General features: G+C 41.2%; 1 protein-coding gene across 6 annotated transcripts in view; it reads left to right on the top strand.

Moving 5' to 3' along the window:
* Window positions 1–25,325, top strand: part of PIP5K1B (phosphatidylinositol-4-phosphate 5-kinase type 1 beta) — a 168,108-nt gene that overhangs the window by 84,015 nt on the left and 58,768 nt on the right. For all 6 annotated transcript variants that reach the window (XM_037901862.2, XM_043547686.1, XM_043547685.1 and 3 more), the window contains 3 exons: window positions 4,479–4,596; window positions 9,570–9,722; window positions 11,916–12,215. In XM_037901862.2, coding sequence (XP_037757790.1) covers window positions 4,479–4,596; window positions 9,570–9,722; window positions 11,916–12,215 — 571 coding nt within the window. The remainder of the gene's footprint in view (window positions 1–4,478; window positions 4,597–9,569; window positions 9,723–11,915; window positions 12,216–25,325) is intronic.

The following is a 25,325-nucleotide window of genomic DNA, read 5'->3' as shown; positions in this document are numbered from 1 at the left end:
TGGTCAATTTCCTGTGCAGACAAGCCCTTCATGTGTGTCTGAAGTAGCTCATGCTCTTGGGTTTCATCTATCCTAGAAAAATGAGTAGGAATTTTCCAGCGTGGATAAAGCTGTATCAGTGCTGGTGTGAGCTCTGGTATAGAGAGGGCATAAGCTTTATTTGCCACCAGGCCATCAGACCCTGCAGATGCTGAAAAATGGCCACAAAGCCAGATTTTTCAAAGGTATTTAAAGATGCAGACAGGTGCCTAGTGAGGTTTTCAGAAGCACCTAGTCATCTAACTCCCATTGCATACATACCTTTACAAATCTGGCCCAAATTTTCTGGTGTAGATGCCCTCTTGAAGAGGGGTATGTGTTATATTTTTTAATTATTGGCTATTTCATAAAGTTGCATTGTTGGAACCTTTTAGTGGGCTAGAGTTTACTTCATTGCCCTTCTCCAAGAGCTAAAAAACCCCAACTCCCATAGAAAAGCACCTGGAGACCCAGAATTCAATCATTGAGGGTTTTCAGCAAAGATTGCACAGGGTCAACCTCCTCACATTCAAGTCCAAAAGAACAAAAGGAATGAACTTAATTCTGAAGTTTATAAAGTCTTACGATGAAGAAACATAATAACTACAATGTAATGTCTACAGCATAACATGGCTACTTTATAAACCACATAGTGTCTTCACGGTTATACATAAACATAAATAAAGAGAAAAAACCCCAAATTAAATCTAAACAGGTCTGTCCCCACAGAAATACAGTGCGAAGAAACTCAGAGTTCCCAAAGGCTTTGGTTGAGTTTACCTAAGTCTTAGTCTTTGATCACCAAATCTATGCAGTCTGGTGAATCAAAAGCTACATCTTCCCTCCACTTGCTTATAGAAATTTTCAGCTGGAATCCATACAGACCCTTCATCCTCCTCCTTCTCTTGCTGAAATCCCTGATTAGCTAGTCAGTTAACCAACCACTTAGTTAAGTAAATTTTTTTGAAAACCCTGCTGCAGAATGCTTGAGTTAGAAAAAACAGCCTGCTTTCTGCTCCTGAGGCTTAGCTTCTCCCAGCCCATACAGTGCACATGGCCTTTTCCAAAAAAACTTGCATTCAGGGAGTCTGAGTCCAGTAACTATACCCAAAACTACCACACCAATTCCAGAAACTTCCGAGTGTGGAGAGCACTTTTTTTTTGCGGGTTTTTGATTGCTTTTATTATCTAGCTACGCATTTTATGACCCTTTCTTGAGAGCAGTCCTTATAAAGGCAGCTAGTGGTGATGGCTTTTCTTCATGAAATGTATTCAGCACAGGAGTCCCAGTTTTAGGATAAGTAGATCACAGTGAGTGTCCCCCAGGGACTTAAAGCAAAGTAGATGTGTTTACAGGAAGTCTTTCCTCAGAGGTTGATGTATGCATTCAATGAATAGTAAAGACTCCAAACTGAGCAGTTCACACAGGATCTGCACAGCAAAGCTCCGAGTTGGGGCAGGGGGCTCCTCCACCCCTCCAGGCTGAGCCGGGCACCACCATCTTGCCAGGCAGATGCATGATGACCAAGACCTAACTCATTCCTAACACCCTCCCTCGCCTCCAATAGAGCTCATATAGAGAGATCTCCCTATTAGGCACATGGGTTACATGGTGACTGACCTAAGAAGAAGCCTCTCGGTTTGAAAGTGAAGACACGTTTAACAAAAAGAATCCCATAACACAGCTCTGTGAAGAGGAAAATGGGCCAGTAGGAAAACTCTAAGGTTGTAAAATTTCTTTTGTCATTTGAGGAAGTGAAATAAAAACGGTGGCCACTACTGAGACTCAGGTAATCACGTTTCACTTGCCTCTCCCTTGGCATATAGAAAACACCGGATATTAGAAGGCTCTCTCATCTGTATGCTTTCTTCCATGCAGACCCCTATACCTAGAATCCCCTCACTGACCTGGTCTTGTTCCAATCAACTTCCTCTTCTGCTGCCACTCACCACCACCAGTCCAGCTCTTGCCCCTTTTTGTGTCCACATTAGACAGTCTCCCAGCTCTCAGTTCAAGTATCTGATGTACCTGAGTTGTCCTGCTCAGCCTCTCTAACCCTGGGCTGGACCATGCTCAGTTTAGATGAAATCTTTGGAAAATGTAGCTGCTAAACTCTGATGTGTCTCTGCTGACCATGTGTGACTTTTTCAAAAGTTTATACTTGGCCAAATTTGGGAGTTCTTACTTAAAAACAGCAAAAGGCACATCCCCGATATCAGGACAATGCACCTGCCATATTTCAAATCTCTGCTTAAAGCATGGAGGCACTGGAGCTTCCTTATGAAATTGTGATAAGAGTTGAACATGGGCAAAACAGTTTAGGTTTTCCCTAATCTTATAATTGGGAACCATTTTTGATTAAATGTTTCGCCCAAATCATTAGTTTGGCAAAGTTATAGCCAATGGAAAATAGGACCATATAATTGGTGGTGTCAGGCAATCATAACTATAGGCAGTGCTACCAGTTCCAGCTTAATCTCTTGTTTTCTCTTTGCCGTGCCATTTTAGGAGCAACAAACAGATGAATGGAACTGATTTTTTATCTAAGACAGTTTGTAGTAATATCCTATAAAATCTGCAGAATAGTTCATCTGGAAAAAGCAGCTTTTATTAGCAGCTAGCAACCAGGGTAGAGAATGGCTAGCCAGTCAGTTTTCTCTGATGCAATACTTCTAGCCTGTAGTTTCATCAGTTCTTTTATCCCTTGATCTCCTGCTGGAGAGTTTAGGGGGTCAGTTTTGTGGAGGCTCAGAGAACTTTTTTTCCAACTTGCAGAGTTGTTCAGTTCAGTTTTCTACTTTTGCCTGATAATAAAAGATAGATGTAGATGAGCTGGATGAACGTCTTCCATCACAATATGTTACTAATATAATTTCAGTGCGTATATTCGGAATATATTTCAGATCGTCTGTTTCATTTCTGGTAGTAAAACAACTTCGAGTATAAGAAATCAAGATGTTCAGATACTTACATTGATTACTAGCCATTTATACTTTTTTTTAATAAGTTAGATATTTCTGCTGTAAACAAATTTACGCAAAGGTAAATGAACTTTGGGTACAGGATGTAAGTCTGAAATGATCAAATTAGGGCATTATGTCCTACACCAGGGGTGGCCAACCTGTAGCTCCGGAGCCACGTGTGGCTCTTTAGCAGTTAATATGCGGCTCCATGTATAGGCACCAACTCCGGGGCAGGAGCTACAGGGACCAAATTTCCAATGGGCGGGGGGGCAGTCACTGCTCTGCCACAGGCCCTGCCCCCACTCCACCCCTTACCACTCCATCCCTCCCCATAGCCTGCAATGCCCTCACTCCTCCTCCTCCCACCCCAGAGCCTCCTGCGTGCCATGAAACAGCTGATTGGGAGGGAGGAGGAGGAGGTGCTGATCGGCGGGGCTGCCGGTAGGTGGGAGGAGTGGGGGGTGGGGAGAGCTGATGGGGGCACTGCTGACGTATTACTGTGGCTCCTTGGCAACGTACATTGGTAAATTCTGGCTCCTTCTCAGGCTCAGGTTGGCCACCCCTGTCTTAGACCCTGTCTGCATTACAACTTTCATCTGCTATTTTATATCTGGTTACAAGTTACACAGTTCAGTTTGTGTTAACACAGCAGCTATCAGCCATAGCTGTCTGGGTACACATCCTACTATGCTGCTGAAACACGTCTTGTATCAGTTTATCTGGGCAGCTATTCCACAGTCACTTAGCATGGGGTAGAATTCCCACAGGACATGCATCTAGAGCTGAATCACAGTACACATGGCAATGCACTCTGGGATGTCCTGCCCAAGAAAGGTGGGGTTTTCTTTTGTTTGTTTTCTGTGGCTGGAGGAAAGGCGGGGGCCGTGGAACAGCTAATCCAGTAACATGGTCATGTTTAGGGTACTCTCTTCACACTGAAAAAAATTTTCTTTTAACCAGTTCAGCACACAGTCATGTGCCAGCCTGCACATGTGGTGGGGCAAAACACTTTTGGCTGAGCACAGTAATTAACAGAGGTTTTTTCACTGTGTGTCTTGCAGACCCAAAACCAGGTGTAGAGCCAGTTGTGCAAGTTACTGGTTCCAAACTAAAAAGTTATAGGGGTTGAGGGACCCTATGGTAGTGCCATGACCTAGTTTGCAAGAGAGAGTAACACTGAAGGGACACGGAAGGCTGAGATGCTGGTATAAACCATACCTTAAACCATGGATGGTGTGACTGATGATGATGATGGTTACTTCCCTCAGGGTGAGGAGAGGATACAAGACTGCTGTTTTCCTGGCACCACTTTTATATTGACATTTGAATCTACATTATTTTGAATTCCTTTGAGTGACTTTTGTCACAGGATGCCAGTGATCATGGTGGGAAGTATTAAAGGAAAACTAGCTGCAAAAAGAAAGTCTTTAAAAAAAAAAAAAAAAAAAAGTCTTGTAATATTTTGCTGTTTTCTTAATTTTGTCTTTTTCATGCAGTGAAGGCAGCAATTTGACCCCGGCTCATCATTACCCCGACTTCAGATTTAAGACCTATGCTCCTCTAGCTTTCCGTTACTTCAGAGAACTTTTTGGTATCAAGCCTGATGATTACTTGGTAAGAATTTGTAATTGTTCCCTGAACTACCAAGACAAAATAAATCAATAAAAAATTGTGATGTGAACACGATTCTAGTTCTCTCGCAGAGGAGGAGGATGGCTAACGATGCTCTAAAGAGGAGTAGTTTTTATATTTTGTAACTGGTGTATAAATTTAGCTTTTGCCAAAACTTTTTTTAATTCTCCAGCTTTTAAGTGATTGCTATAAAACCTGCCATGTTAATTGATAGCTTAATACCTAGAGTATTGCTGCTAGTTCAGGTAATTATCTCTACACGAATATTATAATTAGATTTAAAACTCATGTGAATATTGCTAATTGAATTCTAATTGAGTGCTCTCTTATGCTAACTGCCTTATTTATGTACTTCACACGAAAATAGTGTTTACATACATATGTTCTAACCTTGACATGGAAAAAGAGATGACCTGAGAAAGACATTGATACCTTTGTAAAGACTACTTTCTGTTCTGTTCCTTTTGATTTGCAGTCTTAGGCCTGGTCTACACTAAAAAGTTAGGTCAGCCCAGCAGAGTAACTCAGAATTCTTCCATTGACCTGGTTACTACCTCTCAGGGAGGAGGATACCTATAGTGACAGGAGCCCCCACTCCCTTCAGCATAGGTAGGATCCACTTTGAAATGATACAGCAACTCACTGGAACTCGGCTGCTGTATCATTTCAAGTGTAGACAAGCCCTTAATAATCATACTTAGGGCCCTACCAAATTCATGGCCCATTATCGTCAATTTCATGGTCATAGGATTTTTAAAATAGTAAATTTCATGATGTCAGCTATTTAAATCTGAAATTTTGCAGTGTTGTAACTGTAGGGCTCCTGACCCAAAAAGGAGTTGTGGGGTGGTCGCAAGGTTATTGTAGGGGGGGTTGTGGTACTGCTACCCTTACTTCTGAGCTGCTGCTGATGGCAGTGCTGCCTTCAGAGCTGGGCAGCTGGAGAGCGGTGGCTGCTGGCTGGGAACCCAGCTCTGAAGGCAGAGCCTCTGCAGAAGTAAGGATGGCATGGTATGGTATTGCCACCCTTACTTCTGCGCTGCTGTTGGTGTGGTGCTACCTTCAGAGCTGAGCGCCTGGCCAACAGCCACCACTCTCCAGCCACCCAACTCTGAAGGCAGCACAGAAGTAAGGGTGGCAATACCACAACCCCCCTAAAATAACCTTGTGACCCCCCTGAAACTTCCTTTTGGGTCAGGACCCCCAGTTTGAGAAACGCTGGTCTCCCCTTGTGAACTCTGTATAGTCTAAGGTAAAAGCACACAGAAGACCAGATTTCATGGTCCGTGATGCTTTTTTCATGGCCGAGAATTTGGTGGGGTCCTAGTCAGACTGTGTGTGTCATGCGCATGTTCAAATGTGAAAATATAACAATCTTGCTGTAAGTTACACAAGTCTGACTTTCCACCTTGTGGGGACCAACACTGTCAAAAAGAGGATGGTCCAAGATCTTCCTCCCCCTACAAATCTGCTGCTGCCAAGGTTGTGAGGGGGTCTGTGTAGGGTGTCTTCCCCATTCATTAAGAGGGCAAGATCAGATCATTTTGCAAGTTGCCAGTTCACTTCAGAGCTGTGGGGTCCCTCCAGTATGGAGGCCCAGCAGCTTTTTGCATTCCTTGTGCTTAAAGGTCCAATGTGGGGTTTAAAAAAACCTGAATTTTTTTACAAATATTTTTACTTGTGTTAACCACTGAGATTCTTTACAGTTGAAAGAATGTTAATAAGCTATTTGTCAATTATTTTAAGTGAAACACACACCAAAATTGGTTTAATAAAAGAATTAAAATATTTCTAGACCATCTCTATCCAGTTTATTTTCATATATTTCTCTCAGCTTGGACTGTGAAACTAGCCTGCTTAGTTTTTAAAATACGAATATTGTCCTGCGGTGTTGGCAACCCAAACACAGGCGCATTATGCTAGTGCTTGGGTGCCTTATACTGATCCTAACTTCAAATTAAAGTCAAACTTTCCATTGGGTTATTTGTGTTAGTTACATGGAAATATTTGTTGGGCTGTAGGTTTCACAAAGGCCATGTTTATACAATACTTAAACTGATCGCCATATTTGGGATTGGGAAGGAATTTTCCAATGGGTCAGATTGGCAGATACCTTGGTGGGGTGTTTGCCTTCCTCTGCAGCATGGGTCACTTGCGGATTTAAACTGGTTCAAATGGTGAATTCTCTGTAACTTTCATTCTTTAAACCATGATTTGAGGTCTTCAGTAACTGAGCCAGAGGTTAGGGGTCTATTTCAGGAGTGGGTGGGTGAGATTCTGTGATCTGCGATGTGCAGGAGGTCAGATTAGATGATCATGATGGTCCCTTCTGACCTTAAAGTCTAAGGGCAAATCTGTCTTGCCCTAATCTTTTTAAAAGATGGGTCTGGAGACACTATAGTCTTAGGCCTTGTCTACACTGTGGATTCTAGCCAGCAGTGGCTGGCCACCAGAGAAGCTACCCCAGTGCAGACAGGGAAAGCTGTCACAACCAATTTGTACCAGTGCAACTGAACCCAGTTTCAAGCAGGAGTAAACTACACCAGTGGAATTTGTGGCTTATAGGTTTGTACCAGTTCCGCTTCCCCTCTGGTTAGCCACCAATACTTATAACGGGGGCAAATCTCCACTGTAGGCAGTACTTCATTTTTATAGCCTTTTGATTCATTCACGTCTCTGTAGATTCAATTAAAGAGTCTCTAGGGCCACATATTATAATGAGAGCGATCTCAAGTGGAGCCCTGAATTCCAGGGGAGATTGGATTGTAATCCTGAGATCAGAAACCACTGACTGATGGTAGGCTGGAACCAGTTTTTCCAGTTTTGATATGACTGAAATCCTTGACGAAAAATGGCAGAAATCTCATGAGAATATCTCTTGAGATTTTGCTGCTGTTATATACTCAGCCCTGAATTTGTTTAAAACTGATCCAGATTTGACCTTCTTCTCTCTAGTTATAACAGTCACAGTGTTAGGCCAGAAGAAGTACCTGAACCATTTTCTTTATTTCTAGAAAGTGCTACAGTGGTTTTAGCCCTGCTACTATTTTATTTGCTTCTAAAGGAGTTGGATTTTTTAATTAAAATCAGTAGACAATAAAATCAGTCTCCCCATTTACCTCAGCCCCTTTCCACTATACTAGATGTGATTCAAAATTCTGTTGTCTTAAACCGTTTCTTTTCAGGCCGCAATACAGCAACTGAAAACAGTGGGATTGCTCTTTTATACTGGTTCCTGTTAGAGAGAGAGGGGGAGGGGAGAAATGGAATGAAAAGTATCTCAGCAACACTAAGTAGGTTTACACTGTTAATTTGCATTGGTGGGGCACAGCTGTTGTAGCTTTGCCGTCTTCCAAATGGTACAGTATGGAAGCACTGCAGGAAGCAGGATGAAGGGGAAAAAATAAATTTGAACAGCTTGTACAAATAAATGGTGACTGGAAAGTATACAAAACATGGGTATTCAGGATGTCAATGTGTTGATCACAAACTATTTATCTTTCTTTTTTAAGTCTTGAGCAAAAGGCTCAAGGTTTGGTTGAGCAAAACTTTGTGGGTTAGGTGGCTTCTTTTGCAAAAAAAAAAAAAAAAAAAAAAAAAAAACCCTCAAGGATAAAATGGGATCCTTGTCTCATAACTTGTAATCCTGGATTTGTGATTTTCCTTATAGACCATCCCTATTTTATTGCAATAATGTAGTTTATTATATTTTACTATTCCAAATAATTGGCTTCAAAATCTCATAGCAATAATATTTTTCACTATTGAGGCTGCATATATTGGTAGGATGGGCTAGAAATGTGGATAATAACAGACTGTAAAGACACTCTTGATTCAAAGGTGTATAGTATAACATTACTAAAATAAAAGTGAAAATTTAATGCATTACCTTTTTAAAAATATGTACTACATGGTGAAACATTTGAACTCAGAGCAAGCATTCATTTTTTAAACTATATTTTCCCCCTAAGCATACTTGTTGTTGTTCCCTTCTCTTCCTCTCCCCACCTCTGCCCCCTTGTTCTTGGACATCTCTGCTCTGCAGCATCATCTACTGATGTCTATAGGACCAAATCCTCGTCCCACTGAAATCAGTGACAGAACTCCTTTTGAATTCAATAGTACTTGGTTTTAGTTTATAAAAAATGATTTCTTATAATGAAGCCCAGCCCTTTTCAGGCACTTTTCTTGATAGTCCTGGTGGAAAGGGCTACTGGTTTAAGGAACAGCCACTCTTGCAGTTGTAAAAAGACCAGAAAACATACTTCTATTTTAAGAATTATTCCCCTGGTACGTAAATAGTTTAAAACACTTTTTTTTAAGTATAGTTTGTTTGTTTGCAGGGCACTCCCTTATTAATGTTACTGTGCTACAATTTCAATGTGTATGAAATTATTGACCTTAACTATGCCTTTTTTAAATAGAGGAAAAGAGATTCTTAACACAGATTTTTTTATTAGCATATTAATCCTGCTCTTCAGTTTATTACAAATGAAAATCCCTTGATTACTGGGTTTGGAGAGGAGATGGATACTAAGAGGGTTGAGCGGGGGCATGAAATGTGAATTAACATGGATGCAGTGGAACATTTATAAATATATAGATTTTCTCTTTTTCCCCTATAGGACATCTGATTCCCATCAGTTAAAATATTCTATCTTCTACTTTTTATCTAATGTAAAGGCAAATTGCAGTATGTATTCTTGAGGCAGAAGGCTGCCTCCTCACCATAATGTGGGGGTTGTGGAACATGTCCATGCTCTTCCAATTCTCAACTGTTGGATGATCACCTATTTGGCCTAACTTATGCAGGGGCTGTGGCAGCTTGAGAATCGAGGAACTTTAACCATCTTCCTTACTTCCCCCTCCCCCTTTGTACCAGTCATTCTTTTAAAAGATTTTTATATTGAAAACCACCTGTATTGGCTGCAAACTCCATTTTGTCTTTGTTTCAGTATTCAATCTGCAGTGAGCCTTTAATAGAATTATCCAATCCTGGTGCCAGCGGGTCTTTATTTTTTGTAACTAGTGATGATGAGTTCATCATCAAAACAGTTCAACACAAAGAGGCTGAGTTTCTTCAGAAGCTGTTACCAGGTTACTACATGGTGAGTAACTGCAGATCATTAATTTTTCTACTTCTATACGTTTTCCTATCCTTCATGTTTCACATCTCCTTTTATTCTGAATAATTTCATTCATTGTCTTCCAGTATTTTTGTCAATTTTTATTTAATGTTTATCTTAATATTTTTATACATTTTACGCTTTAAAAGACAACATCTTTGTGGGCATACACTCACCAGCAAAAAGTAATTTAACCTATGGGTCAAAGTCACTGTTACCTTAAATGCTAAAGGGACACTATCAAGATGGTTCCATTTTAATATAATTCTTATCTTTGTTCATAATAATTTAGTATTAAAATGGAAAGAACTTTTAAAAGTCTAATTTATTTTTCTCCATTTGTTTGTTTGCCCTTTGCATTTCATTCAAGGAGGCCAAAGAAACTAGATTGGTCAATTTCCCTTCAGTTTCTAAACTGCTTTAATCTTGCGTTTTCCTATATTAGCACAACAACATATTGTTGAAAAAATTTCTATTCATATAACTTCTTTAAAAATATTAATTTTTAACCAGATATATTTTGGGGCTTCAACTAAGTTGACTGTCTCTTTAATATGGGCCGATTGTCAGCAAAGTGAATAAACTGACCATCAGAAACAAATAGGACTAAATCCTGCAAGAGGCTGCATTCTTCCTGACAGCCACTGAGCTTTGAAGAGGCAAACCTCTCAACACCTCTCAAGTGATGGTCAGCATCTTGCAGGATTATGCCTGTAGTGAACAGATGTGTCCCCATCATCCCAACCCCCTTTCAAAAAATAAAATCACATGTGGACACTTTCCACCTCATTTATTTGAAATTTACCGTGATTATCTGATGGTGGTGGTATTAAGCTAATATAAAGTAACTGAGTTTGAATGTTTGTGTAAAGAGACTTCACTCATTCAAAGATTCAGAAAATATATCATAGCTGGTTGTCTTCATTGTTAATCCTTATCTGTTTGATTTATGTCTGAATTGGCCATCATACAAGTACACATTATAAAGGCTTTTCTGCTTTGTTTTTGTGAACTAACCATTCACAAAGTTAACGTTATACACACAAGCATTTACCAAAATAAAAAGGTTTAATTCATGCGATTCCTGTATCGAGGCTCTTTAAGTAGGAACTTTCTTTCTTTAGTTGTAAAGGGGAACTTTTAACCATAACAGACTTAAAATAGAAATCATTTCTTCTTCACCTGTTTTTCATGTTGATAGTGATTCAAGATATGAGTGTCTAAAATATGGTTCTTGCCTTCCCATCTCTTATCCTCTCCTGCTAGATGCTTGGCCTGCTGTTGAATTTGGGATACGATATAGTTTCCATTTTGACAGACTGTGATGTCGTAAAAGGATCATTACTTTTTTGCATTCTGAAGTAGACAACAATCTGGGCTATAATAAACATAGCCAAAATTGGCAGTAACTCCGGTTTTGCAAAACCTCACTGGGTTGGGCTTTTGTTTCACAAAACCTAAACCAGAGGTGACTTGAATGAAATGGGATCCAAACCCCTTAAAAAAAATCTTTGGGTGAGAGGGTTGTTCTGTTAAGTCTTCAGTCTATCTCTAGACTCAAGCGAGAGCCCTCTCATGAGGACACATTAAGGCCAAATGCAGCAAAAATGCTGAGTTTCTGCTATGCTATTGACCTAATTTAAATAGACCCCATGCAAGAGGACAAAGAAACCCTATAGTGTGCAATGATGAAAGACTGTGGTTCTCTTCAAGGCAGTGCAGAAGAGGAAATGTGGTCATGTCAGGAGCTTAAAATGTACAGAGTGAACCACGTGGCCAAAAGTGACATAAAATGGAATCAGCAGGCCATGTCTCTTCCCTCTACACCCCTGCTCTCGCTGCCTCAGTGCCCAGGCATAGGGAGACATGGCCTGGCTTTTGGGATGTCATGGGCATTTCTTTGATTTTTTGGCCCTGACGCTTCTGTCACCCAGATCCCTCAATTTCATTTAAACAGTCTCTTCTCCTGGGTTGTGCTAGCTTTTTCAAGCTTGGGCCCAGTGGGATGGAGAGAATGACTGACTGGTCAAAGAAATTGTTTAGAATATAAAGTAACACACACCCTTTTTCAATGTTAATATGTTTAAGTGTGAAAACCCCTCTAAAATGTGAATGTTTAAAAAAATCTATTCTAACTTTTTGGTGTGGTTGTTTTTTGTTTTTGTATTTTTTTAGAATTTGAACCAGAATCCAAGGACTCTCTTACCAAAATTTTATGGACTATACTGTGTTCAGTCAGGGGGCATTAACATCAGAATCGTCGTGATGAACAATGTTTTGCCTCGGGCAATGAAAATGCATTTCACATATGACTTGAAAGGCTCTACCTATAAACGGAGAGCATCAAGAAAAGAAAGGGAGAAATCCAACCCCACATTTAAAGACTTGGATTTCTTGCAAGAGATGCATGAAGGACTGTATTTTGACTCAGAAACATACAGCGCACTGATGAAAACACTACAGAGGGATTGTCGAGTAAGTAAAAGTTGTTCATATTTAGTGACATTCAGATTTGTTTAATCCAGATTTACACCAGAGAATACTGAGAACAGAATCTGGCTCTGTGAATCGTTCAAACTACTGAAGCTTTCTGATGCAATTTAATTATAGACCGATTCCAACTGCAGTTATTTTTTTAAATGGCATAAGTGTTCTATCTCCAGCTGCTGAGATTTGACATGGGTTGCTATGTAACAGTAAACTGCTTTCTGTGATGAATACCTATTAGAAGACCATAATAAAAAAGGATTAGCACTCAGAGGTTTTGTACTTTGGGATTTTTTTAATTGTTCTCTGAGGTATAGCAAGTATAATTGTTGTACTGTTCTCAAATGTGCAAAAGTATGTGCAGGCCTGTTGGTACTGTATGTTGCTTTGTTAAATGAATCCGTGCATTAGCTAACAGAAGTTGACAAAGTGAATGAAACCCCAGTGGCAGCAGATTCTGGTTTAGTTCTAGAACATAATCCCATAAGGATTATATGACAGAGTGTCTATTTGAGCAAGGACTGGACTTGATGAGCCAGGAGGTCTCTTCTGGTCCAAGGCTGGAAGGGTTGGGAGTAGAACATATTGCAAGGCTTTTCAAGAGGCGGGTGAGACTGACTGTCCTTGCTCTTAGAAACCCCTCTATCCAACTGGGAGGATGGCATTAGTGACAGTGGAGGGATCCCCTGCCATAAGGGAAGTTGTTGTGAAAGGGAGAGTGAGCACAAAGGAGGAAATAGGAGAGATTCCCAGGGCTCTGAGAGGTCCACTGAAGAAGAAAACTGGATTCTGTAGGAGTCCTAACAGCTCAATGAGAAAACAGTAGCATGGATGGGATGAGCTCATAGCCTAGAAAGGGCATCCCTCACAGCACTTTGTTGTTTGCTGCCACCTGTCAAGTTGAGTCTTGTTGTTGAACATGAATGCTACCTTTTGTTTAATAAATGAGTGTCCGAAATGGCTTGTGCTTTGTAAGTAAAACAGGGTGATCTAACAGTCAGCTGCATGCTCACTGTCAGACGCTTTTCTAACAAAGGGCATTGTTTCTTTAGCAGTGAGCATGTCCTGAGTTTCTGCCATTAGCGATAATGCAGAGTTCACCAGTGTGTCCCATCTGGAAATCCAGGCGCTCTTTTCGGCCCCCAGTTGTCAGAAAGGTTAATTACACAATCACAGCTTTGAGAAGAAGAATCTGGTGTACAGAAAATGGTAAACAGATTGTTTGTTTAAAAGAGACAGAAATAGACTGAATATTAGATTAAAAACAAGAATCAGTAATTTGATTGTAATATGTGAAAGGGTTTCTTATTGGAACTATATTTCAAATCATGATGTATTCTCAGCATGTATTCTATGTTGAGGTCAGGGCTAAACATCAGTTTTCTCAGTGTCGCCTAAATTTAACTGTAAAAAATAGCCCTGAGGCTTTTAAAGGCAGAGTTAGGTTTTATTGTTGTCACAAAGGGCAAAGAAGCAGGTCTTTGAATACTAAGCGCTTGTCTACACCACCACTTAAGTCGACGTAAGTTACGTTGCTCAGGGGTGTAAAAAAAACCATGCCCTGAGCTAAGTTCCCTTTAAGCTGCTCAACCATGCAGCAGCCTATTAAGCGCCATGCAGGCACTCGGGCTGCAGCAGGGAGAGGGTCCTCTCCCCCAGCCTAGCCTAGCCTAGCCTAGCCTAGCCATGGACCTGCCGCAGCTGGAGGACGCACTCCTCCATGGCCCCAGCCCAGCCCCAGCACGGACGGTTCTGCCACGGCGGGGGGAGACGTGCCCCTCTCCTGCCCCCAACCCAGCTCTGGCACAGACCTGCCACGGCGGGGGGAGTCTTCCCTCCTGTGGCCCCAACCCAGCCCCGGAGCTCCTCCCCCCCAGCCCAGGTGCTGTTGCGTGGGGAGAGAGCTGGGTGGAGTTCTCATTCTCTCTCCCTCTCCCTCACAGCCCCAGGGCAGCCTGTACCCCAAACCCCTCATCCCTGGCCCCACCCCAGAGCCCGCACCCCCGGCTGGAGCCCTCACCTTCCCGTACCCCAGCCCTGAGCCCCATCCCATACTCCAAATCCCTCGGCCCCACCCCCACCACATGAATTTAATGTGCACCAATATGGAGGTGATGTGTCAAACAACACCTCCATAATGGTGCGCGCACAAAAATTCATTCACTCATGGGTGGGAAAAATTAGAGGGAACACTAGCCCTGAGCAACATAACTTGCATCAACTTAGCGCAGTGTAGACACCGCTTTGTCTGTGGGAGACACTCTCCCACCAACATAGCTTCCGCCTCTCTCTGAGGTGGAGTAATTATGTCGGCGGGAGAGCACTCTCCCATCAACATAATGCGCCTTCACCGGACGCGCTACATCGAGGCCACTACATCAATACAGTGGTGCCGATTTTAGCACAGTAGTGAAGATAAGCCCTAAGATTATAGATTTTATATTTATGTACATCTTCTTATGAGTCTACAATGTCTGTGTTGATTTTTTACCCCTCTACCCCAAACCAAAAATAACATTTATTTATACACATGAAGGTTGGCAAAAAGGACTGAAATGCAGATTGTGATGCTGTCTTACACCAGTTCAGTGGTTCTCAAACTTTTGAAAGATGAGCCTGTCCTTCAGAAAAATGAAACCAACTGCTACCACTTCAGTCCTGCCCATGTGGTGTTAGAGCAGGGGCGGGCAAACTTTTTGGCCTGAGGGCCACATCAGGTTTCCAAAATTTTATGGAGGGCTGGTTAGGTGAGGCTGTGTTTTTCCCCAAACAGCCAGGTATGGCCCGGCCCCTGCCTCCTATCTGACCTCCCCTGCTTCTCGCCCCCTGATGGCTCCCCTGGGACTCCTGCCCCATCCAACCCCCCCGTCCTCTGATGGCCCCCCTGGGACTCCTACCCCATCCACTGCCTTTCTGTTATCATTCACTCAACATACCAGTTAGAACAAGAGTGGGCAAACTTTTTGGCCCAAGGGCCGCATCGGGTTTTGGAAATTGTATGGAGGGCCGGTTAGGGGAGGGGGGGTGTGGCCATCCCCACCCTGCTTCTAGTCCCCTGATGGCCCTCCCCGGGACTCCTGCCCCATCTACCACCCCCTGCCCTGACTGCCCTCCGCAGCCCGATCCAACCCCCCCCTCCTTCCTGACTGCCCCCCTGGGACTGCTGCCCCCATTTAACCCCCCCTGTTCCCTGCCCTCTGACAGCCCTGACTCCTGGCCGCCCAGAGCATTGTGCCGGCAGCGTGGGGGAGGGGGAACAGCAGGGGAGGGGCCGGTGGCTAGCCTCCCAGGCCAGGAGCTCAGGGGCCGGGCAGGAGGGTCCTGTGGGCTAGATGTGGCCCGCGGGCCGTAGTTTACCCACCTCTGTGTTAGAGGCCTACCCAGTATGAACAATCACTTAAACTTTCAGAATGATACTTCGTCTCCCTTTCCGCATGGTTTGATTAACAGTGAAGTAGTTAACATTGTTTGCATTTTCATGTATTATCATTGACATCTCGGTTAGAACTCGTTGTGGAGTTGGGGCTACTCACACTTCAGAATGATTGCTTGTTTCAGGCTCGCTGCAAATTCAGGCAGACATTCATGTGTCAGTTGCACGTGACTCACATTTTAAAGGTTTACTTTCGCAATCATAGGAGGTAGAGAGTTACATTTTGTAAAACCAAATCTGAGACTCTGGTAGACAACTGAGAGGTGAGTCTGCTCCCACTTTCACCATCTCACCCCAGCTAGGGTTGTTTTTTGTTTTGCGATGCTCCCCCTCAGGTAGATGCACCCCTTGCTTCAGAAAACACTGCTCTTGTTTATTGCGATTGCTTATTACAATACCTGTTTTCCATTAAATAATGTGTACAGCATATTATATACAAAGGTGAGGGAATATACAATGCTAGGGTTACAGTAGCAAATGATGCAACATCAGACTTTAAGCTTCGTCAAGATGTATTAAAATTAAGTTGTATCTGGAGCCAAATTCTTGCTTGATGTATGCCACTGGCGGCGGGGAGGGAGAGGAAGAGCAGCTATCTGCATCTGTTTATTTTCTATAATTAATGGATCACTTTGTGTTCGCATGGAATCAAGTGAAACTCAGCTATTTCAGGCGATCGTTACTTCAAATTTGAATCTGGGTTGAATTCAGATTAGAATCTGAAATTTGCAGGTGAAACCGAAGAAAAGTCTAATCCAGGATTTCATCAAAATTCCCATTAACTTCAGTGGGATCCTGATGAAGAACCTAAATGGGGTGGTGAGGGGGACTAGAATACTAATCACAAGACCCTGAAGTACCTTGTTGTTTCCTGGTAGGACACATACTGCTGTCTAGTTAACCATTTGCTCAACTACTCATATGTTTGTTCTTGTATAGGTTCCTGTCCTTGAGTGGGAACTGAGACAGTTTTATTTTGAGGAAGGAGAAAAACTGCGCTTTATAGCAGTGATTTTTAGGAAACGATAGTATTGCCAACCACAAGTGCTCAAAAATCATGAGGTCAGTTTAATAGCCATGAGGGTTTTACGAAATAATAATTTCTATATTCTTTTTACAATAAAAGCTGTTTTATCTGGGACATGGGGGGGAAATAGGGGGTGCCGGTAAGTGAAAAATGCTAGTAACTAAGAGGGAGGGGGTTGGGATGTGGAGCATGGTCTCTGAGAGGGAGTTTGGGTGCAGGAGGGGGCTCGGGGCAGCGGGTTGGAGCATGGGGGTTCAGGGTGCTGGATCTAGGGGCCGCTCACCTCGAGCAGCTCCCCACAAGCAATCACCTGTCCCGGCTGCTCCTAGGCAGAGGCGTGGCAGGTGGCTCTGTGCACTGCCTCTGCCTGCAGACATCACCCCGGCAGCTCCCGTTGGCCGGAGTTTCCAGCCAATGGGAGCTGGATTGCTAGCGCTTGGGTCGGGGGCAGCGCACGGAGCCGCCTGCCACACCTCCACCTAGGAGCAACCAGGACAGGTTGCCGCTTGCAGGGAGCTGCCCGAGGTGAGCAGCCCACGGATCCAGCACTCCCCTGGCTGGCCCCATGCCAACCAGACTATAAACCGGCATTTCAATGGACATCAGAAATGTTGGTTTTTAGAACTTTCCAGTTGGTGAAGTGCTGGATAAAACCGCTTTTACTGTATTTGCTATCTGGCTTTTGAAACTTTGGAGTTCACTTGGGTCACGTTTTCAAACTGCTCTTTGCAATCATGAAGTCTAGAAACTTTTGATTTTATTTTTAAATGAAAGTTGAGATTCTCATGTAATCAAAGTATTCCATGAGCTAAACACCAAATATCATGAGATTCCCAATAAAATTGCAAGAGTTGGCAATACTGAAACAGCTCCCCACAACGGAACGTGAATGTATGCAGGTATTTTCTTTTGTCCTTCTCCCAATTATTGTACTGGGTAACGTTTTTTTGTTTTTTGTTTTTTTTTTTCATTAGGTCTTATGTAATCAAGTCATTACTAAACTAATGTCAATTGCCCACATTTACAAATGGTTCCTGAACCGCCACTTTTTCATTAGAGTGTCAGCATTCAGGAGGAAAAGGGAGTGCTGAGAGTCCTGAGCAGTGTAAACCCTGAATCAGTGTACGTACCCAGCAGGGTGCTCGCTCAAATTGTCTAGACACTGATTCCATTCCAGGCAAAGTTCATGAGCTTATTCCCAAACAAACAGTTATTTAAAAAAAATAAATAAAAAAAATTAAGGTTGAAAGTTGTGTTTCAGGAGAGATCAGCCAGTGCCCTAACACAAATATGATACTTGACAGAAATTCTCACAGAAATCCCAGAGTTAAAACTTGGGCAAGCTAGCAAGAGGTGTGCCAGATTTCGGATGATGATCTCTGTCTGGTCTATTTAGCAGCAGAGCCAAGACTTTAAAGATTAAGGCCCAAATCCTGCAACTATCTGTGTGTGGATGGACCCTTCTACTCACATGGAGTCCATTTGACTGTAATGGGGCTCTTCGTGGCCTCATGGGCCCACCCACAAGGAGGATATTCTCACTTATGTAGTTTGGGGAAAATATTTATTTAAAAAATATATAATAGTTAAGAACTCTGAAACATGTGCCTTAGGCATCTGGTAGGAATTTTAGCAGAGACTAATGTGCTTCCTTTGTGGTATCCTAATATACAGTCTATAGATCTTTCCCTTATCTTATGGCAAACATTATTCCATCAACTTTAATGCATATTTAAGGCTCAACAACAAATTAGGAAATACAAAAGTTAAACACCCACTTGAAATCTAGGCAATTTTAAAAAATAAGTTAAAAATAGTTTCAAGAACTACACCTATGGTTTTTATTATCCAATCTTTCAGCTCTTTCAGTCTTAGCTGTTGTGTGGAGCTGTAGATAAACAAATTTCAGGTAGAAGTGTAATGTTAAACTAGACATCCCATTATTGTTTCAATGGCTATGTTAACTTGGCTGCATTGTGTACATCAGCATTTCCTGTTGCTGTTTTTCTAGTTAAACATATTTATATTTTTAGTGTAGCTGGTAGAAAAATGTAAATATGTTTCTCACAAATTTTGAAAAGTTTTCTCATCTGTCCATTTTTCATCAAAATCCTAAAGTTTTTTTCTCTTCCTTCGTACCCTTTTCCCCCACTGCCCTTTTTTCCCACCTTTTTCCATGTTGCCACTGAAAAAGGGAAAGCAGATAGGAAAGAAAGGAGGGAAAACTGGGTATGTGTGTGGTGGTTTTTTTGTTTGTTTTCCAGTTTTTGGGGGGGGGGCAGGGAATTCAGTTTTGGGAAAACGAAGAATTTTTATAAAAAGGCCATTTTTTCACTTAAAATTTTTTTTTTTTCAAATGAAAATTTGTGACAAGATAAACCATAAAATACCCAATGGCCAAATTGCTATTGGTACTCTAGAGATGACATGAACTTAAAAAGAGAACATTTGTCCTGATGATTTTTTTACCTACAGTTTTAATAAGTAACACTCTAATTTTACTGTAACTGAAAGAAATTGGGGGGTGGGGGGATGGATTTCTCCATCTTATTTCCAGTTACTTTTATTTGTATGTTTCACAGGACTTCTGTGCAGTCTGTTAGACCCTGATCTCAAGGTGGCCACCAACACAGATCAGCTTTCAGGAATAGATCCATACTCTGTTTTTCTGTTGTTGGTTTGTGTGGGTCTTTTATACAGCAACAGCAGGAGAGAAGAATGTTTTCTTGAAAGGCGGGGAAAAATGTGATTGTAAAGTCACAAAAACTAACAAGGAGCATTTGGGGGCAAGTTTATTAACACACTGCTTTTAACAATTTGTTATTTCGGTGACTAGATTTCAAGTTGACAAATACCTTTAACTTCTGTGTTTCCTGCCTTTGTATGATCTTGTTTAAAATTAGTCTAAATATTCCTTTAACATAGATGTTTGCCATTTAATATATTATACAAACAATGCTGGACTCTGAGAAGGAGAATAATAGGTACTGGTTCAGTATAAAATACTGTTTTCTTCAGATTATGCAATAGTACGCAATTGAAAGCTAAACTTATTTTTAATTGTCAGTGTTAATTATAGGTTTCAGCGTAGCAGCCGTGTTAGTCTGTATTTGCAAAAAGAAAAGGAGGACTTGCGGCACCTTAGGGACTAACAAATCTATTTGAGCATAAGCTTAAGTGAGCTGTAGCTCACGAAAGCTTATGCTCAAATAGATTTGTTAGTCCCTAAGGTGCCGCAAGTCCTCCTTTTCTTTTAGTGTTAATTATATAGATAAAGTATATAATGAAAATACGTATTTCCAATGTATAATATTCAAGCTTAAAAAAATACAAGTATACAGTACCAATATAAAGCATTCTACCTCACTGAATCAGTTTGTTCTTCTTGGGCCCATTAGTATTTTCCTATAGTTTAGTATTCTCCTATGGTTTTCCTTTGAGACCGGCTTTACTTCATGATGTAAATCAGTGTAAATCAACATTGCTTTATTTCTTATTGTTAAATAGAAAATGGATCAGAGTCAGTTTGATAACTGTGTGACCTAAATTTCTTGGTTTTATTCTTAATCATCATGCTATTCATTACACTGTTGTTCTTTGCTTCAAGTAATAAATTATTAAAGCACAGCACAGATTCTCAATTTCCAATAGACATAATTACAGTTCCATAAATATTAATAGAAACTGTTTAAATGTGAACTGTCCAAAAAAAGTGGAAGCTTCATCATGTATGTTACACACTAAGATATGAAAGACATTGAAATGATGTAACACAGACATTGGAGAGAGTTGAATTGTGCAGTTTTTAGAGATTTTTGTGCTAAAGATGAAGACTGAACTGAAAATCAGATTGTTTTTTAATAAAATGAGCAAATATTTAAATGATTGATGAAGTTGGGTGGGTGGGGGGAGTGTAGGTGCATATCTGAGGAATGATTCTGGCCATGTATGTATATTAACAGTAATTAAATTTAAAGCAGTCAGATCCCTTTGGGAAATGGGTACCACTATGGTAGTAGTTTGTTTTTCCCTGAACTAATTCTCAGATGACACAGAAGCCAAGTAAAGAAGCCAAGTTAGGCAACATTTCATTGTTAGTATTGGCAAGATGCTCCAACTGAGATCAGAATATCCTTGTGCTAGGCACTATACTGATACATTGTAAAAGATGTACACCTGAAATACTCCCTGCCCCAAAGCATTTATAATCCAAATACACAGCACAGACAAAGTATGGGCGAAAAGAAGGATTATCATCTCCATTTTACAGAGGCTGTCTGAGGCACAGATAGAGTAGATGACTTGCTGAAGGTCAGATGGGAAGAATATGGTAGAGCTGGGAATTGAATCCTATCTTGGGAGTCCCAGTCCAGTGTCTTAACTACAACACCATCCTTTGTCCCTCAGAGTGCAAGGCAGGTGAAGTAATTCATCAAAGAGAGCTGATAGGTAATCTAATAATATCTTGGTGATATAGATGTTTATTACAAAGTAGTGCAGACCCTTTGGCCCTTCCAAACTGTTGTTTCTAATCCAGTTACCCACCAAAGCATGTTAGTTTAACATAAACGGAGAAACTTGTATTCTAAGAGAACAGAGCCAATGACAAGACCTTGATTTTCCTGGAAATCTTTACATCCTGTGTCACGCACACAAAGCACGCTCTTGTATGTCAGTCATCTGTAAGCAGCTTTGGAAATTTCTGATTGAAGATGAGTAAAACAGTGAACTTGGTCACTTTTTCCACTCGCTGCTGAATCAAGCAAGACCAGATCAGAAAAACAGAGCACCTGTCAGGAGGAAGAAGGCTGGTAGGAAATGGGTGTGCATGCACATAGGATTTTGGTAGTCTGTTGAGAGGATGGGACCTGCACCTCTTCCAGATATCTTTCCTATTGGTCTTTCCTTGACACTTGACATCCACTTGCCACCCACCTAAACCTCTGCTGACTAGTTTTTACCCGACCACAATATTCCTTAACCATCCTCATTTCCCACACCCACCACAGCCATAGTCTTGTTCCCCAGCCAGCCCCCTTCCAGCCACCATGCTCTAAACCAGGGGTTCTCAAATGTCTTTGCATGGTGATCTCCCCCCCCCCAACCCCGACAACAAAAATTACTACTCTACCCCATGAGAGGGAACCAAAGACAATGCTACAGCCCGAGCCCTGCCACCCCAGGTGGGGGTGGCCAAAGCCTGAGCCCCACCATCCCGGGTAGGGGAGCCAAAGCCCTAGGGCTTCAGTCCCAGGTGGGGGGGGGCCTGTAACCTGAGCCCTGCCACTCAGGGCTGAAGCTCTTGGGCTTTGGTCCCAGGCAGTGGGGCTCCGGCTTCGGGCCCGGGTCCCAGCAAGTTTAATGCCAGCCCTGGTGACCCCATTAAAACAGGGTCTCGACCCACAGTTTGAGACCCGCTGCTTTAGACCTCTAAGCAGTCTCCTTGTATCTCCGACTGTTGTCCATATTATAACTCTCACAGAGGGCAAAGCCTATGCAGATGAGCAGCATCTATTTAGCTTGTGAGTTTATGGACCAAAATTCCCCAAAGGGGATTGCAAAACCACACAATGTCCTAATTTTATGGTTTGGGTTTTTTTCCTATCCTACTTGGGTCAAAAGTGAGCAAAAGATTCCAGTTATTATCAATGTGCTTCTGTATAAAAACTTCTAATCGTGTAACTGAAAGATTTACTAAATTGTTGTGGGATTACAAAAAAAACCCTTGTCTGAACCCAGTTTATCCAGAATTTGTGTGTCCTCCACCTTGTATAGAAACAAATTTTGTTTGTACTAAGCATTTCAAATATCACCTGAAAAATTCTGATGATCAGGTTTACGTGTATTGTAGAAAAGGGACATGTGAAGGAGTTTTTGAGGATGACCAACTGGAGACTTTTGGTTTAGACAAAAAGGTCTTATTGTAGAACATTCTGATTGAAATTTTTGCCTCAAAGGGGCGGGGAAGGCAAGCACGCTTACCTGCAGTGCTGAAATCAAAGTTTTAGATGGCTTGTGTTCCAGGTGTTTACCCTGATGTGGTGTATCTGTTGGGTATGCAGTAGCTTAGTTTTAGACCTGGCATGTATCTTTACACATTTGGGAGAATTATGTCATTGTGCATGAATAGTCTGTTGGGCAGCGGTGAAACAAAACATCCATTATCTAATGCTAAGCAATTAGATGTACTATTTCGACAGGAGCAGTTTTACAAATGACGAAAAGTTGTCAATCAAAATACTAATGACCTAGAAACTGGCAAATGTACTAGAAAATGCATTATAGGTTTTTTTATTTTCTCAAGTGCTAGCTTTTCCAGAAAAAAGAGAAAAGGGGGAGTTTTTATGTAGCGCTCTCTGGAAAATTCTGAGTCAAATAGCCTCAACCTCCATTTTGCTGAGTAAGAGAGATGATATGACTGCCGGTGAGGGAACGAAAAATTTCTGAGTTCTAAAAACTGCTCTTACATTCTCTCTTCTATTATGGCAAGTTATTTAACCTTTCTGCCTCAGTTTTCCCAATTTAAAATTCAGGTAATACTTAGATGCCTCACAGGAGTGTTATGAGGATTGAGTTACTGGTTTTAAAGTATTCTGAAGAAGAAAATCAATATTTAAATGCTAAATAGAGCTGGACAGAAAATAGGGGGAGGGAATGGGAAATTTGTCATTTTCCTGTTTGTTTCTAGTTAGCATATATCAAGATGAATTTCCATCTGACCAGCCTAAGTGTCTGTCTGCTATTTTTAATTGGAATGCAAACAAAACTAAAGGGCCAAATTCAGATTTTGAGTAACTAGGTATCTGTCCAGTCCACCCAATGGAAGTTGGGCCCACCTATTCCAAAGCTAAATTTGTCCCAAAGAATTTAACATATAATTGAATTTATTTTTCTTCCTTTTCTGAATACACTTGCAACATTTAGTATTAAGAAATCATTCTGTCTCTGGAGCCAGTGAATCAGGAAGACAAAACAAAGAGACACGTTTGTTTGTTAGGCAACATTCTCTATACTTACAAAATTATATATAAATAAAATGAAGTTTTTAAACACTTCAAACAGTTGTGTAGTCTCTGTTCATAAGTTTCGTAATTCATAGTATTAGTCGTTAACCCACTAATAGCAGAAATTCAAAATAGCTATTACAGAAGCAACAATAGTTAATCTAGTTGTGATCATGAATTTTTAAGAACAGGGCAGTTACTTCATACTGTTTTTTGTTTGTTTGTTTGTTTTTTTACCAGAAAGAGTTTTATTGCCGTCTGTATTTTTCTTTTATTGCATTAGCAGAGAACATTGTGAACTTGACTGAGGAAATTAAATTTTAAAAGAGCTACATTAATGGCCTGACTTAAACCTACTAAACTAAGGAAATTCAGAGTTAAGGACAAAAAGCTCTTTTCCCAGAAGAACTTCAGATCTAGGCTTTATTTTCTTCCAGCCTTAATTCAATCTGTTGTGTCCAAATGCTGCAGCTCATACGGCATCTGAGTACCCATTGCAGTGTTATGGAGCACCAGGGATTGATGTCTGTATGGCCAAATTTTATTTTATTTTGTGGGCTTATGTAAAGCCCATAGTTTTTTGTATCTCATTCTGCTTTGCCTAACATGTATTGTAGCACACATGGGATGTTTCCATGGCAGTCAGCTATTGTTTGAAGGCCAGATTCTGATCTCATTCACATCAGCTGAAATCCAAAATAACCCTCCATTTCTTCTAGCGTAATGTATTCAGAGATAAAAATCTGGTCAAGTATTTTTTTTTATCAGTAGCATTAGCAATTATATTATTGTCACTATCCAAAGTCTATTGAAATCAGCAGTTCAAGTCTCTAGATGTACGTTTTTGGATTTCAGATGGACTTTGGTGGTATTGCTAAATTCAGGATCAACAAAATACATCTAGAAAATAAATGATCTATTTGCAAAATCTGAAAAGGTTGATTGTGTATGCCATGTGCTCATATTAGTTTTTGTGAACCTGTTTAGCAGCTCTATTGTGAGGAGGTCTTACTACACTGTAATAGTTTTGCATGTGCTGTGATAGCCCGTAGCCAAATATTATACATGCAGACCCCATCATTAGTCTGTCTACAGCACATGCAGCATCAGGAACACAGTGCTGTTCAGAGGCAGAGCTAGTTGGTTCATCGTGGGCTTAGGTGGTAGCTTATGTGGTTGGCTCTCGCTAGGGTTATTCCCAGAGCCCCTGACTAACTCAAAGACTCAGCAGAGAGAGAACCCAATCATTCAAATGGCAATGTGTGTGGGAGGGAGGGAGAAGAATTTTTCATAATTTACTTATGGCATACTCTTTTTGACAGTGTATTGTCTCTTAGCACATAATACATTCAGCTTGGACACTATTTTTGACAATCCTGTTAAATCTTTGTACAGTACAAGTTAAGAATAGAAGGGGCAACTTATACAGCAGTCACTGTTTTTATGTACACTGAAAATATTTCAGAGTATTATTATTTCAGTTTATTCAGGATCTGTTCAGCTGGTTTATGCAGTTAAATGTCTAGAGAGCAAGAATAGGATTCAAATGGCTACAGTAAGCCCTGGTCTACACGGAGGGGGGAGAGAGTCGATGTAAGGTATGCAACTTCAGCTATGAGAATAGCATAGCTGAA

The sequence above is a fragment of the Chelonia mydas genome, chromosome 5, assembly GCF_015237465.2.
Source record: "Chelonia mydas isolate rCheMyd1 chromosome 5, rCheMyd1.pri.v2, whole genome shotgun sequence".
In the NCBI taxonomy this organism is placed as follows: Eukaryota; Metazoa; Chordata; order Testudines; family Cheloniidae; genus Chelonia; species Chelonia mydas.
Note: the sequence above shows the minus strand (reverse complement) of the source record. Positions and strands in the feature narration are given on the sequence as shown.